A 17306-nucleotide genomic window follows, 5' to 3' on the forward strand; every position below is an offset into this window, starting at 1 on the left:
AATCCAAATGTTTTGGTTTTGTAATATTTAGAGAAACAATATGGATGTGTGGATCACTGACGTTTACATCGCATTGCACAATGAATTGATACCCGGACTCAAACTAGATGTTATGAAACACATTTGTTCAAGCTGTTCAGTCTGACCCACAGGATTACAATATCGAAAACGTAATTGAAGAAAAAGTAAATTGCTAGAGTCTGTCTGGCACTATGCCAGTTTCGAGGGAAAACGCTGGCTTAAAGACCTTCCTGTCAGCGGGCTAAGATAAACATACGCATCGATGTTCATGACATAAATTTTCCATAGCGCTCCAACTCATTAGGCTAGCAGTGATAGAAGTACACTCTGGGCTGGTCGCAAGCCAACCCGAGGAGGGATCCAAAGCCCAGGGGCCGGATAGTAGGTTTCATTTGGACGTAATAGTTGAGGTCCAATTATGCTACACAACTTGATGTTCTCTAACAAGAGGCCGAACAGCAAAATTTACACGTTTGTTCAATCAATCAAGCAATCCATTTGCAAGGACATCCACCTTTATGCCTTTCGGCGTCTCTCCCCGTGTTTCCGTATCTGCGTTGCAACCTCCCGCTGGAAGCCACACAATGGCGAGGTCCTGCTGATCAGATGATGGGTGTATTGATCTCTTGATCGCAAAACATCAACGAATAGGACTTTTTCATACAAATTCAACTTCAACCAGGATTTAGTATTGGTTGGGATCAAAATCTTCCTGTGATGTTGCCATTTTGTTTTTTGTTAGTGAACAGCAAGTTTTGCACACACAAAAATACTGGAACATTGTACACTAGGAGCTGCATTAAAAGGTTTAGCGAGGGTCAAATGAAGTGAACCTATAAAGATGAGGTTGTATTCCAAGTTCATTCGAAAATTTCACTAAAAAGCCAATTTCTTTTCGAGTGGTTCTTATCAAAATCCTGTGTATGACATTGTGGCAGCGTGTACTTGTAGATGCTGCAGCTTACATTGCTGCTCCGTGCTTTTCATTAAGAAGAACATACGTTAGTGGTGTTTGTAAGCTCACCGTCAGCCCTTGGAGGCTCCCAAAACAGCTTACACAGAACCAAGACTTTTGTGTCAGCTTTCATGAGCTTTACACCGGAGGAAATAGGAATGGATAAACTCCACCGTGTTTACGTTTGCCAGCTCACTCCCGATCAAGACAGGCTGCATGACTGAGTGACTGCTTCCCTGTTTGTTCTTGTTTTTACCTGCAAGTATTTCCCCCACTGTCTCTCCTCTACTTGGGGAGTGAGAAGACTTTGGTTCTCCCTTGTTGTCTTTGGCTGATAAATTGCAAACACAAGCTGCACTATGTCGCACGACAGCGACATTTTCTACCTTGGCTGAGCCTGCGATGGGCAAACACCACACCGAGGAAACTCATTCCCATCGCTTGTATTCTTAACAATCTTGTGTAGCCTTTGTTCTTTTTGTGTTTGATTAAAAAACAATAACCAGTCACGTGTTTTGGATTTTCCATGCCAAATCAAAAATGGAAAGAACAAATGACACTTGGATTTTATACCATTGTCCCTTTGGCCACTCACGAAACTAACTTGTACATTAAAAAAAGCTTTGCCTTTTTTCTTATTAGGATGCCTCGTCAATCCATCTGTTGGTTACATGTTGGGTCTTCATATAGTTTTAAATATTAAACAAAAAAGATGAACTGTGAGGGCACACTTTACAGTAAAATGGTAAAATGTAAAAAGTGTAAATTCATTTAACAACATCGATACAGTTGGTAAATAACTTAACTGCTGCTCTTTGTGATTGACGCGTAATGTACTGCTATAAAAAGAACTTGTCAGTGAAGCTTTTGGGAAAACTTTTTTTACGTTTGTCTTTGTAATGCTTTTTGTTGCCTCTTTTTTTAAGCTTTTGCAGCATGTTAACTAGCATCACCTCGCACAATACATACTTTGTAAATACGATATATGTGGTCCAGATATGTATAAGAAACAACATAACGATGGTAATAAACACCCTCTGTTGCACAATTGTATAGCGTGTGTGTTGCCTGGTGACGTCTTCCCTCTGGTACTTTCATGTCACCTCATGCTGTAACCATGGTGATGCTAATAGAAACTACACGACACACATTCTGGGGTTGATCCAATGAGGAAAAATATCTGAACATCACAGCCGACCTCGATTGGGAGTCAGAATGAAGCATATGGACGACTTTGCTGATGATTCACACGTGTATCTATTATTCTATTATTCATAATAGGATTAAAGAAAGATCTCCATTGATACACTTAGGGTTTTTCGAAACCCTTCACTATACATGAGCAACTCACATAATCTTAGCACAGGATTGCGAAAAGCTAACGGTTGTGGTTGCAGCACAAAACAGACGCTCTAACTTGCTAATGACTTTAATTATTGTTTTTTGAAGCAGGGAGGATTAGTTTGGCACTAGGCAGAAGAATCAAAGTCACAGTATGGGGGTTCCGTCTCTATGGCCCGGTGTGCGAGTGAGTGAGGAATTTCCAGCTGGGAAAGTAAAGCGAGAGAGGAAGGCAGGCTCACTCGTATTTGGCCTCATAACTAGTCGATACAGAGAAATGTTCTTACTCAGCGCACAAGTTGACCTTAGACATGAAATGATGGTGGGATTTGTGGCAGGTACGCACCGGCCGATTTTCTTCTCACCACTGTGCGTATGTTTGAAAATCACAATTCCTTCTGATTGACAAGGTCATGCTCACGATCTGCAGTCTGCTCTATTTCAAAACGAGATAGGTGAGGAGGTTTGCAGTTGCGAGACACTGCTTCAAAATGTTTAAATTTCACAAAATCGAGGGCGTCATGTTAGTACGATAACCTTTTTCAAAACATTTCTACTGAAGTGTCAATGACAAACAATGCCAATGCTGTGTCACCTGAGCTCCACTCCGTGGCTCAGATGCAGGAAAAAGTGGTTTGACATTGAAGTGGGTGGAAAGATAGGATATTGGAACAGACAAAAAAAGAAGGAAACGGCAGAAAGCACATGGACCACCTTATGTCACTCTGCAGGATGAACATTTGGCTGATCTAAAAACAAGCTCAGCCATCTCTAACATATGTGAATGGAACAGGGTTTGTGATATTCATCTGTCACTCACAGCTAATTGTTTGTTCCGCTGTCTAATTCATAAAGAGCTCCTTTACTTTATTTAGACATTTCAGCAGTCAAAAAAATCACATTTTGTCTGTAGTCAATTTGATACATTTATTATTTTTCATGTTTAATTAATTCCTTTAATATACATTTTGTCACTTGCTGTCGACTGAAAATGAGATCAGGGCCCAGGTAACGACTAATTACGGCTAAGTTTGACAACATAAGCCGTGTGTGATTGGTTGTGACGAACATAAGCTGTGTGTGATTGGTTGTGACGTGAGTAGACAAAATGTTAATTTTTTTTACTGCTGGGGAAAAAAAAACCGTAAGTACAATATCCTTTTCATATCCTGCAACGAATGAGTGAAAATGCAATTTATTTTGTCCATCCAAAGTAGCACAACATTCTATGAGAATATCTCTTCATGTATTTCTGGTCCCTCTGCAAATGTTTCTTCTTGTAATGGCTGGAGGTTTGGCGACTACTTTTTAAATGCTGCTATCCTAATGCAATGTATTTGCCTCACAGAAACATTCCTTAAGCGTTATTGCGACAAAACCATTTGCTTGCTCTTATTTACCAGTGTGATAATTGTCTTTATATGTCCAGTCTTTTAATTCCTAATTACTGTACTACTTTATGCTTTTCATCAACAGAAAGAAGCTACTTATTCCCCCACTACTCATCAAAACTGATTTGCTTATAGATGCAGATTTGCCTCCTTAAGAATTTTTTATTTAATTAGTCTCCCTGGGATGGTAGTGTTTAAATGTGTTAGAGATTTAGTGTACCATATATGACCGATCTGAACAGAGAAAAAATATCAGAGGGAAAAATCCTTAAAAAGGTTTCTTGACATCCATCTTTTGCATCCTGATTTGGAACGTAGTGTAAAGGCTGTACTGTAAATCGAAATTGTATCTCAAGGGTAAAACAAATGCTATGGTTTACATTATTTTTGTAATGTACTCTTCTTAAGATAAAACACAGTGATTTCTGTTTTTTTTTTCTCTGACTGCTGAGTGCCTTAAAAGACCATATGATACACACGTAAGGGTTTTCAAAGCATAAAACATTGGTTCTCTGTCTTTAAATACACATGAAGACAAAAACAAAATCTGGCACTTTTGATCACATTGTGTGCAGTGTGCTCCGATATTCACAACACAAAAATGCCACACACGCACAAAAAAGGATTCGGTTCCACTACCGATCTCGAAAGAAATCGTTACGTTAGGTGCAGAAATCGGGCATGCTCATGTAAGAGCACTAATATTCTGACTTTTGGTGAAGTTACTTGGGCCACTCTTGAATTGTTACTGGTGCACACGCACACATGCACGCACACAAACTGTTTCTAATATTTTGATCCTCTTGTGAAGCTAAAGATGGTAATTTAATGAAAGTTTTTAAATGTCTTGTAGTGAGATGACATGTGTTGTGGGTTCTGTAAACTCTGCCAAGCATCCTGTGTGATAGATAGTAGTCCATCCCTGCCTCACTTTCCTTCTTCTGTTGTTGTTCCCAGTTTGTCATCAAGTTAAAGCTTGGAAAAAAATCAATTTTTTTCACAGTTTACTTTTGGGGAATCCTGCCTGTCATGCACACCAGTTTTTATTTTCTCTTCCTGCAATACAAAGCATTCTCAACTTTTTCATGAAACTACATTTAGACATCAAGAATAGCCCCCAGGTATGCAGGTATTAAAGCTTTATCTTGCTGGCTTTAGCTAGTGTGTTGATTACAGTACAAAGATATGCGGTTGGTTGGTTGGTTGGTTGGTTGGTTGGTTGGTTGGTTGGTTGGTTGGTTGGTTGGTTGGTTAACTACACAGGTTAACTTTAAGGCGACTTTGTGTCTTTAAGTGACCGAAAGGTAGACATAAAGTGACGAACAACAAAGACTGGCAGACATTGTGGCAGAGGCGAAACCGATCTTTACTAATAATATCATCAATGATTTTCAAAAATAACAACATTATTTGAAAATATGTTCACGCTGTAGCTTCATGGAATCTGCTGTTGCGATGCACATATTCACTAATGCTAATGACAAATGGCTAGAATTTAGTAATAGCATGGTGGCCCAAATCGACAGCATGAGATTCACAGGCGATAAGAAGTATTTTCTATGTTCAACTTCAGAATTAGTCAGCTTTTGAGAAAGTCTACAAACAAAACTAGCTTAGTGCTATAAATGTCAGTACCACTGTTCAAACGTCAGAGGTGAGTTGCCAGACCATTTATTTATAAAGATTCTTGTCTTGCCTGTCCCCAGAAATTCCTCTCTTGCATCTACTGGTCGTTGCCTTTTTTCTTCTTTCCTGAAAACCCAAAGGGTACAGGAAGTGAAGAGAATCACTTAGACAACGCAAAAGATTATATCGACGGTTGATAACTCGAAAAATTCACAAGTCAAGGTAATGCTGTATAAAAATCTGAGGGCTGCTGCCCAAATTCACAATTATTATGGATTCTTGAGTTGTGATAAAACTTGTTTTCTTTTTTTTTGGGAGCAGTGTGTGTGTGAGACAATTGAGAAATGAACCATTATTCGACGAGCCGAGTACGCCCCAAATTTAGTTTACATATGACAGTATATGTATTATTGCCGTCATGTATTGTGTGTATGGGAACATTTTCTACAACTTTTTACACTCACCTTTGCTTTTTGTCTTGGTTTTGCCAAGGCAGGGTTTGGTGACAGAAATGGTCTGCTGGCACTCTGCGTTGTACAGTGCCTTCTTCAAGGTCCCACTTCGTGTCTGGATGCCAGCATCTGGGTCACAATCACCCCAACTTCCAAACCTATACTTGCAGTCAGCTGGACATTGCAAACACAACGGATTTAATTAACAAAATTGGGGACATTTTCATGTTTTTTTCACTTCTCAAAGAGTGTTACCTCCAAAGTTCTTTTTCCAGTTGCAGGGTACTTTGCATTTCATTTTCTTGGTTTGCAGATTACATATTCCCTCCCTAAACCCGGGACCGCAGTCTCCGTTGCTAGGGACACAGTTTCCATAGCGCCAGTCGGTGCAGTCCGAACCAGACTGGGAAGGTTTGATTTTCTCTGTGAGTTGAGGAAAAATAGTTTAACACCAAATATGTTCTTGCAATTCAATGAATAAGACAGAAAAATACAGTGAACTATAAAGGGGAGTTTGAAATAAATAAATAAATAAATAAATAATCAACTTTGTTTATTGTTAAAGGTGTCAGAATGACTTGACAATCATGCATTAGTAAAATATTTTGCGGGCAAAATATAATAATAATAATTCAGCCCAAATCAGAAAAGTCTGTGCCTCTAATTTTATGTTTAGCAAACCACCACGCCTGAGGAAAAACGGCAATTCAAAGACAAAAAGTCACTAAGGCGTCAATCATTTGCCGTGCACTTGTGAGCGCACTCATACTATTCCACCTTTGGAAAATAAAAATAAAACTCATCTTCGTCTTTTGCCACCCAAACTTAGGTGCAACGTCATGAACCGTAAAAAGGTCAGTCCAAAGGCGATCTGCTAAATTTTGCTATTTGCCTATCTCTGAAATAACATTGTGCACTTTGACTCCACTGTTACATCACAGTAGTTGTGTATGAACTGCTGCCTCCACGAGTGAAAATTCTTTTATCGTTTTTCATTCTGCAATATGGACTCTGGTCATGCCTTGTTCAATCTCCTTGCCCCAAGACTTGTTGTCATGGTAACAAAGTCCTTACACTCGGCTCGGCAGTATACGGTCACCAGCTCATGTCGCCCTCACAAATGGGCTAGTTTCAGTAAGACAAGAAATAGTGTGTTGGATAAGAGATTTTTGTTGGAGCTAGATTCTTTAAGACATGATCAAAAGTAAGAGCGCTGGAGGAAAATTCTTACCTTTGTTGTTTTTCCCTCCAGCTACAGCTTTGATTGTGAGGACAGCAACAAAGAGCAGCAGCAGCGTAGCCTTCATCCTATTCAAATATACAGCAGTCAAAAAGTCCACATTAGCATGTTAACCAGTTCATCATTTGCCTTCTTGTAAAATGCTCATTCTTTCACGATGAAATTTCAGGACTTTTCTGAAAGTGACAATCCTCACAGGAGAATCTTGATACAGTCAAGTGCAAGTCATGTGTATGTACGTCTTTACAGGAACAGTGGGGAAGGTGTTCACAGGGGAGTTTGAACCAGTCCCAAGAAGTGACTTTGTTAACACCGCATTTTCACAAAAACACTTGATGTGTGAGGCCCCATCGGGGGATCTCAAAACAGTGAAATAGCACAAGAAAGATCACACATACTAACTATGACATTACAATATTTGAAAGTTGTTGTTTGATCCAAAAATAAGTGATGTAAAACATGAAAAGCAGAGATGGGGTGCTGCTCGTATCCCTGTTATTCTTGGAGGGGTTAAATATTCAACAAAAAGAGGTTGGAAAGAGGTCCAGGCACCCAGTTGGATACTACATAAAAGAATATACTTTCCCTTTTTTCTGAGACTTTAAGGATTCATCATCCATTTATTTATGTTAGCCAAGCTATTCATGTATTTTGAAAAGTTAAGTTGTTCATAGTTTGAAAAATACAATTATTATGCTGATAGTTGTAGCCTGGTTCAAAATTGACCGAGAACAAAAGAAAATAATCAGTATGTTATATTTCTTTTTTTGGTCAGGTCTATCAATGGAAGGAGGTCAAGGCATTTCAGGAGCCTCCCATGAGGAAACAAGCTTGTCTTTCTCCACGTGCAGCAAACAAATGAAAATCCATCCATTTTCTATCTGTGTCAGGAGCCCATCCCCAGTGATGTTGAGCAACAAGCACCGATCGCCAGAAATCATATAGACAAACGTGAATTCACCCACAAGCATCAGTGACATGATTGTTTTGGGAATGCGTCTGGAAGCCGAAATACCTGGAGATATGCTAGGGGTTGAAGGTCAACGGGTCTGCGTTAAGTCAGTGCTGACTAATGATCAAGGGCTCCTTTTGGGTTAAAGGTAGAAACGAATCCAAGATGGCGGCGCCCCAGTCGGCCGCGGCCGCTACGCGTCTCAGCAATCTACGGGGATATTCACAAAATATGTCGCCTAGGACACTACAAACAACAAAAAGTTTAGTTCATCCATCCAGTAGAGTAGTGTACGATCGCCAGCGCCTGCTGGAGGTACGGTCATCGAGTGTTTTCGGACTCGTAGCCACAACTACCCTGGTCTGTTTGCGTAGCCTCGGAGTGCTTAGGGCGCTAGCCCCAGGAGCTCACGACGCAGCGGGCTCGCCGGGCAGCACACGCCGGAGGAGGAGTAAGCGTAGGCGGTGTGACCGGCGGCGAAAGCGCGGCTGTCGAGGTGGGCTAACGGCTAAGCTGAGAGCTAACCCCTACAAACCGCCGCTTCCATCCATCTTCCTCTCCAACGTCCGCTCACTGGATAATAAAATGGACCATCTACAACTGGAACTCTCTTCAAAGAGGGAAGTTAGAAACTGCTGCGCTCTCATCCTGACGGAGACATGGCTGAACTCATCGATGCCGGACAACGCCGTTAGCCTGGAGGGGCTTGCTACATTCCGCGCCGACAGAAACAGCGAGCTAAGCGGTAAATCCCGAGGAGGTGGGCTGTGTGTCTACATCAACAACAAGTGGTGCAAAAATGCTAGATCTGTCGTCAGCTTCTGCTCTTCGGACATCGAGCTTTTGACTGTTAACTGCAGACCCTTCTACCTGCCCAGAGAGTTCACTGTTGTTAGCATCACGGCTGTGTACGTGCCTCCTAGCGCTAACACTAAAGAGGCCATGAGGGTTCTCTACCGGACAATCAGTGAGCTGCAATCCACGCACACAGAGGGGGTTTTCATCATTGCTGGGGACTTCAACCAGGCTAGCATGAAGACTATTCTCCCTCATTTTTACCAACACGTGGATTTTCCAACTCGGGGAGAGAACACTCTGGACTTGGTTTACACAAATATAAAGGATGCATTCAGAGCAGCCCCCCGCCCCCACCTCGGCTCTTCAGACCACCTATCTGTTATGCTAACCCCTGCATACAGGCCCCTGCTGATCAGAGCAAAACCCACAGTGAAGCAGGTGAGGGTGTGGTCTGAGGGGGCCATGGAGGCACTCCAGGACTGCTTTGAGTGCTCTGACTGGGACATGTTCAAAGCAGCAGCAACATATGACAATCAGATCAACATTGATGAGTACGCCATGACTGTGTCAGCCTACATCAACAAATGCTCCGAGGACGTCAGCACCATTAAGAACATCATCACCCGAGCCAACCAACGACCCTGGATGACTGAGGATGTACGTCATATGCTACGAGCACGGAACTCAGCCTTCAAGTCTGGCGACAAGGAGGCACTGAGGACAGCGAGAGCCAACTTGAACCGTGCCATCAGGCTAGCGAAGCGAAGCCACAGTCGGAAAATTCAGGATTTTTTCCACGACGCCAATAACACCAGGAGTATGTGGCAAGGCATACGGGCGATCACGGACTACAACTCACCCTCCCCCCCGGTGGGTGAGGTTGATGCTGACTTCCTAAATGGTCTAAATAACTTCTTTGGGCGTTTTGAGGCACTAAACAGCACTCCGGCAGTTAAAACTGTTCCCCACCAGGAAGAGGAGGTCCTCTGCCTTGACTCAGCCGACGTGTGGAAGACTCTGAGAAGAGTCAACCCACGTAAGGCCCCAGGCCCCGACAACATACCTGGGCGGGTGTTCAAGGAATGTGCAGGCCAGCTGGCTGGTGTCATCACAGACATTTTTAACATCTCGCTGGACCAAGCTAAAGTGCCAGTGTGCTTCAAGGCTGCCTCCATCATTCCGGTGCCGAAGAAACCTCAAATCACCTCATGGAATGACTACAGACCTGTGGCACTGACTCCCATCATGATGAAGTGCTTCGAGAGGCTGCTCAAAGATCACATCGTCTCCAGACTCCCCCCAACATTCGATCCGTTCCAGTTTGCCTACCGGCAGAACCGCTCCACTGAGGATGCCATCTCCTCCGTTCTTCACCTGAGCCTGGCTCACCTGGAGGAGAGGAACACCCACGTGCGGTTGCTGTTCCTGGACTTCAGCTCAGCGTTTAACACCATCATTCCACAACATCTGGTGGAAAAACTGGAACACCTGGGCTTCAGCACCCCCCTTCGGAACTGGCTGCTAGACTTCCTCACCAACAGACCTCAGTCAGTCCGGGTCGGACAGGACACCTCAGATGTCATCACCCTCAGCACAGGCTCCCCTCAGGGCTGCGTCCTGAGCCCCCTGCTGTTCACCCTGATGACACACGACTGCGCCCCCAGGTTCACCACCAATCACATCGTGAAGTTTGCAGACGACACAACGGTGGTGGGCCTCATCAGGGACAACAACGACCTGGACTACAGAGAGGAGGTGGAGCAGTTGGTGGGCTGGTGCAGAGAAAATAGCCTGATCCTGAATGTGGAGAAGACGAAGGAGATCATCGTCGACTTCAGGAAGAACCAGCCTCACCACGCTCCACTGATCATCAACAGCTCAGCTGTGGAGGTGGTCAGCAGCACTAAATTCCTGGGAGTCCACATCACAGACGACCTCACCTGGACTGTGAACACCACAACACTGGTCAAGAGGGCACAGAAGCGCTTGTACTTCCTGCGGAGGATGAGGAGAGCCCACCTGCCCCCACCCATCATGAGGACGTTCTACCGAAGCACCATAGAGAGCATTCTGACAAGCTGTCTCTCGGTGTGGTGTGGAGGTTGCAGCGCCTCCGATTGGAAGAACCTGAGGAGAGTGGTGAGGACAGCAGAGAGGATCATCGGTGCTCCTCTTCCCTCCATTCAGGACTTGTCATCCCAGCGCTGCGTGTCCCGAGCCCGAAATATTATCAGTGACCCATCACACCCCCACCATGGACTGTTCTCCCTGCTGCCCTCTGGGAAGAGGTTTCGCAGCATCCGCTGCAGGTCCACCAGGTTCTGCAATAGTTTTTTCCCTGCTGTCGTCAGACTGTTGAACATTCAAACGTAGCATTCCTCTGCGCACTTGTAAATACTGCTTTTGTCTCCTGCACTGTTCACATACTTTATCACTGCTGCACTTTGTACTTTATAATTATCTTATTTCATATTTTTATATAGAAGGTCACTTTTCTTTTTAACCAGCCGAAATACCTCTACATTGCTGAAAGCCGTATGCAACGAAATTTCGTTTTGTACACACCTGGTGTTGACAAAATGACAATAAAGTTCTGTCTAAGTCTAAGTCTAAGGTCAAAGTGGGCATGTGGTCACAGGTTGAAGAACAAACCACACTCGTGTCATCATTAGTTTCCCAACCACAAACAGCTTTTATTTACATCATTCTAACATTAGCTGCAAATGGAGCATCTGTTGTGGGAATTGGAACGACTCGGGTTTGCAGCACTGTCAGCAGGGAGTCCAAGTGTACTTTATTTGAAGCTTCAAATTGACTTCTTATATGCCAGGACCAGTGTTGTGGGTAAACACAGTTACAATAATGGAAAATGTTTGCTCTAGTATGATCCAATATTTCCCTGCTACTGAGTCTCGGCACATTTGTGTGTCATGAGAGTGTGTTGCAGGGAATTGCAGTTGTATAGAAGTAATATTGTATGCTCAGAATCAGCTGTATTGGCCAAGTTTGTGCATGCCATACCGCTCCTGCCGACTAAACGCACACCCAGTTTCTCAGTACAGCTGTCCTTGCAACTTGAGTTGACCTGCGACTGTTCTGATTTTGGTGGATCAAAGAAATTCTAAAATGTTTCCACGTACTCTCTGCAATGTGCACAATTACTACTAGTTATTGCTGTTGGGCGCATTGAATGAGTTTTTTTTCTGTGTAATTTCGAGATGTCCTACTGTGTGAATGGTCATTACAGTATAGTACAGCAGAGGCGGGATTTTAGTGTAACAACGGTCTTACCTACGGGATAGAAAAATAGCCACCAAAATAACTCATTTTTCTCAAGAATTAGATCGCCATTGTGCCAAATGTGATGTATAATCATATAAATGATGTGGAAAGCTTGATGCAGCTCCTTTAAGTTCACCTGTGACCTAAATAAAAAACTTGGATGTAGCATGTAGCAGCACAACTTAAGTACAAATTGGAAAAGAACAGCCACTGCCCAGATATAGGCGACCACTTAGAAACCATTCGGAACCACACTAAATTGCCTCAGGTGTGTGAGGAGTCTTGCGAATAACTGAAACAGATGAAAGAAGTGGTTGTGTAGAAAAATGGAAAAAAAAAGCCTAGTCATGATCCCCAAATGTATCACTTCAACAATACTTACTTGACAGCAATTTCTACTAGTTAATGATTAGCCAGGGCTTTCCTAGCAACTCATTCTTGTTGCGGTCCACATTGTAGTTATGACTGCCCACTTTAGGTCATTATGGCTGAGAAACCAAACAAATGTTTTATTATCTCCTCTTCTTATTACATAAACTTTGGAGTCAGAAATCAAGGATAATAGTTGATCAAATCATTGTTCAAGTCACTGTAAAAAAGGGAGCAAAAATGTGCAAAATCTCAACATTCTTTTAACACAAGATTACTTGAAATGTCGGTACAGATTATAGTAAGGATCGTGGAAATTGACACATGATTTGCTTTTGCGGGCCACATAAATGATGGTGTCCCTCAAGGTTCAATTTCAGCTGCCCCCCTTTCTTTGGATAGATACATTTCCATGAACTGTACAAAAGTGAAATATGTTTTTGGTTTTCATCTTGTTTTGTGTCCCTACTATTAGAAATATTGTCTCTTTTTTTTTGCAAGGTAAATGTTCATAGCTGCTCACTTTTGTCAGGCAAAAAGAAATAAGACCCAAACTATGATAATTTCTTCACAAGTTGGCCCTGAAAGTCTTACCGGGTTAATAACACAGCTTCTACTCTCATTACAAACCCGTTACCATTTTATTCATTTTCATAAGTGTTGGAGCTACCTGAAAACAATACAAAGCCCACTCTGAAAGGCTACTTTCTCTTAACCGAATATAATGGGTAAACAATTAGGAACACAGAAGCCCCAGAGAGTTGTTACAGTGCTTCTTGTGCTCTTCTGTTTGATTTAGTTTGATTATTATGGGATGCTGGGAGGCATATCTGGTTTGACTCTAATCCACTATTATGTACCTCAAGCTTTTTTTTATTACTTTTTTTTGGTATGCACTGTATGTGACTATCTCTCAGTGGGTCTGCACTTACTTTACTATGGTATTCATTTCAGTAATAAATTGTTCTTGTTTCTTAAAAGTACAATCATTTAAAACCCTGAAAATGTCACTGTACAAAGAGTAACTACTGATTTAAAGGTAGGAAGGTTGAAAGTAAACCCTGGTAACCAAGGCCTGGTTACTATCTCGCTCGAGCCACGCACTGAAAACTTTGATAATAATCAAATAATCGGAGGATGAACTAGCTAAGGTTTTCAATGTTTATTTCAGTAGGTGTTCTAAAGTAAAATACTCTAGTCATTCTTTTTTTTGCTTTCAATTTTGTTTCTGGGCCATCTGCCATAAAATACAGAGTCCACATGACTCCAAAACACATTTGTTGGCTCTTTTGTCAATTTGCTAAATGTAGCCTACAGACAAATTTCTCTGTATGTTTTCCCATACATCTTCATTTATTTAGCTTTGACTGAAAAACAACAGTTCTTAGGCAGCCTCCTTTTGTGTTGATACTGAATGCATCTTCAGAACATTGTATAATAGTTTCCATGGTTATACTGCCATGGAAAGTGAAGAGCCATTCTGTTATTGCAGTTATCATTTAACCCTCGTCCTCGTGATGGGAAAATGAAGCTTCAATATGATTCATGAACCAGTTGATGTTTTCACTACGACACTCCCTGTTCAGCCTAGGGTTGAAATTACACGGATTTGCCATTTCTTAAAACCCTTTCTTGAAACCAACAGCGCCATCTAGAGAAGTAAAACTGGTTCATGAAGCAAATTTGACGCTTTCTTTTCCTAAACGTCCTAATATATTATGGGGACAATGCTTTGGATGTTTTTAGACATCCTGGCTAATAAAGGTGGACTACACCCAGGACTGGGTACCAGTCAATTACAGGGTACATACAGTATAAAGCACAGGTGTCAAACTCAGGGCCCAGGGGTCAGATCTGGTAGGCTGGCAAGCCAAACTCACGTTCATTCTACAGACAAAAAAAGGTGATTAAGTATTTTTACAGTTTTACAATATTAACGGCCCTCCGAGGGAAACTGCAAAATGAGGCTGATGACAAAATTTGTTTGACAAGCCTTAGCACTGTCAATGAACAATTACAGGCAGGGGCCAGAAAGCATTATTATTATTTTGTTTTATGCCAAAACTAATTGACACATGCAGTATTTTTAAAATGTTGCCGGTATTATGGTATACAACAAGTTGAGATATACAAATTTAAACAAAGGGGAGCGATGTGGGGGTTGTAAAATGTGTGTATGCGAGGAGGGTGGGGGCAGAGGATAACAGCTCAGACAAACACATGCCCATTTTGGGACCCATAGTACTTCTATTTGAATTTCATTTATTGAACTTAATTGATTATTCACCCCCCCGCAGGCCTCGTCCCTGCAATGTGTCGATGATGTTCAAGACCAAAATTATCAACAACAAAAAACTACAAAATTCGGCTCAAGTTTGCCTCGGCCAGCCTTGCTCCGTGATAGTTCAAAAGAAATTCAAACCAAGAACAATGAAGAAATAAAGTAAAACTTTCCACACAAACTTTTGCAATTCGCAAGAAATCACAATTTTTACATTACATGTCGTGTTTCACACTTTCACACGCACTTAAAAAAAGACAATAGACAGATCTTAAGAAGACAAGGAAGTACTTACTTGTGGGGCAGCTCAGACTCGAGTGGAGGTCGTGGGCATCAACTTTCTCGTCAAGTTCTTTCTCTCTGCGAGCATCAGATCACCCCCAATGCACCCCACCTCAAACGATTGGCCTCCCCTACCCCTGAGGCAACCCCCTTGCCTTTGTCTAGCAAACCAGTTCATTCTGGTTGCATTAGCTCCATTCAGACCCCCTGTCACCCCACCCTGCACACAAGCACACTCAACCTGTGTTACTCTGCAGAAGCAACAAGAGGCCATAAAGTGTAACCGCTTTGTGCATAAGTAGGAGTGAGTGCAGATGAGTGTGTGTGCACGTCTTCCCGGCGGCAAAGCTCTAATGAGAACAACTCTCCTGAAACGACCGCTTTATCTTCACGGTGATGAAGAAATGCATTTAAGACCATTGCCCGGTCTACAGTTAGTAGCAAATGTGTACTGTATGAAAACTGATTTACTTCCCTTTGGCATAATGGGGACGTGGTCAAATTTCCCCAATTTTCCGTTTCTTAAATGAATAGCTTGAAAATATTGTGGACGCTTCATTGGCGTACAATCCGGTCAATAGCATCTCTGTTGTTACCTTGGCAACCCTGGATCACGCACTTTTATTGTATTAGTGATGACATGGGTGGGGGTGCGTCACAGATGTGCGAGTAAGTCACGCAGCAGTTTGGAGCACGGGCACGTTTCAATTTTAGCTTTGAGCAGACTGGTACTTTTTACGGTGTACTGGGACTTCACCTTAGCCCATTGTCATTTAGACGTGTGAAGGAATTAGCTTCTCACAACGTAACTTGTCATCAATGCGAATACTAACTAAGCTTTTATTTTAAAGTAGGCCCTCGTAGCACGGGGTGGATAGCTTGAATTACCTCTTAGAGATTTCCACTTGCATTACGCTAGTTTTTAATGCCATCACAGATTTGCTACCAACATCATCAGTTAATTCCGCCGTCCACAAGTAACATTGGTCAGGAAGTATTACTAATTTTTTTTTAAAGTAGAGAAAAGTGCACCATTCAAGACTATTTATTGTGAGCAGCAGTGCTGTGTGATTAGGCAGTAGCATCAAATTTATGGAGCAGGGTATTATTATTAAGCTCCCCCCTCCCTCGTCCTGCATTCCATATGCCCCCCTTTAGTCTGAGGTCGGGGGGAGATGTCGTAAACAGTTGTTTTTTTTTCATCTTTTGTGAGCAACCTTTTTTACCCAATACTATCGAAAACATAATCCTTTAATCCAAATGAAATAATCCTTGGGAGTGTCCTCTATGAATGATACTTGCTTCATGAGGTGGTCTATGGTGGCCACGTCATAGCAAACTGGTGGGATGTCCACTTTTCAAATAAAGATAGGCAGTTACATAATCTCTGAAGGCTTCTTTGCGTTTGGGTGATCTGCCGTGAAAGGCAAAATACCTCAGCAGGTAATGACATGAGACTCCATCCCTTCTTCTTACCCATGTCTGGGGTCACTACAGTAAATCATGGTCTTCCATCTCTTTTTGCCCTATGCATATTCCCTCACATCCACAATTCTTTGCGGCTCTGCTCTGTCTCTCTTTTGCACGACCAAACAATCTTCATCTGACCTATCTATTGACCTTCAAAATTCCTGCCCATCCTCATCACTCACAAGGCGCATCTCAGCAGCTTCAACTTGACCACATCCACCTCTGTTTACTTTTGCTCATTGCTACTACCATCCTTTAAACTATTCCTTTCACTTTAGCTTTTCTGCCCTGGATCACCACTGACATGCCTCAAATCCCCAAAGCTCCATGCCATCTGTACTCCCCCCCCCCCCCCCCCCCTTGTACCAAGTACAATTTTATGTCACCGATCCACTGTCCTCCCTTTGAGATCACTGCTGTCTGACCTCATCTGTCTATATGTCCATCAGTAGAGGAAACAGGAAGGGGTTCAGATCCAATCCTAGATGCAGTCTCACCGCCGCCATGGCAACCTATGAACGTCTGATGAACCCTTAAGTCACAACGTCACGCACAATTTGGACATTTCTACTTAGGGATCACATATAAAAACATACAGTATTCACAAAGATGTGACTTTTGTAGTATCTCTTGGCTCTGCAGCCTTACAGATTTACATACAGTATGTATGCTGTTTTCTCCACCATCATGACGGTGTCTTTGCCTTGCACTTGATATTATAATTGCCTTTCAAACTGCTTCGAAATGCCAGCTCAATACCAGGTATTCTTTGCAGACTTTTATCTGACAAACTTGTCTTGAAGTAACAATGCATGGTATTGCAAGTGGCAAGTGAGTTTCGAGTGA

The 17306-nt window shown here is 42.4% G+C and overlaps 1 protein-coding gene across 2 annotated transcripts; it reads right to left on the reverse strand.

The window, feature by feature from the left end:
• Positions 1-5055: 5055 nt before the first annotated feature.
• LOC119138667 (midkine-A-like) lies at positions 5056-15120 on the reverse strand. 2 transcript variants are annotated; one of them, XM_037278971.1, is made up of 5 exons: positions 15004-15120; positions 7018-7094; positions 6042-6209; positions 5799-5960; positions 5056-5460 (listed from the first exon to the last, which is right to left on the reverse strand). In XM_037278971.1, the coding sequence occupies exons 2-5, from the start codon at positions 7091-7093 to the stop codon at positions 5432-5434; spliced, it is 435 nt and encodes a 144-aa protein (XP_037134866.1). In that variant the 5' UTR covers position 7094; positions 15004-15120; the 3' UTR covers positions 5056-5431. The 2 variants fall into 2 exon arrangements, with proteins under 2 accessions (XP_037134866.1, XP_037134873.1); XM_037278978.1 differs by lacking the exon at positions 15004-15120 and adding an exon at positions 8042-8127.
• Positions 15121-17306: the final 2186 nt, after the last annotated feature.

The sequence above is a fragment of the Syngnathus acus genome, chromosome 2, assembly GCF_901709675.1.
Source record: "Syngnathus acus chromosome 2, fSynAcu1.2, whole genome shotgun sequence".
Taxonomy (NCBI): Eukaryota; Metazoa; Chordata; class Actinopteri; order Syngnathiformes; family Syngnathidae; genus Syngnathus; species Syngnathus acus.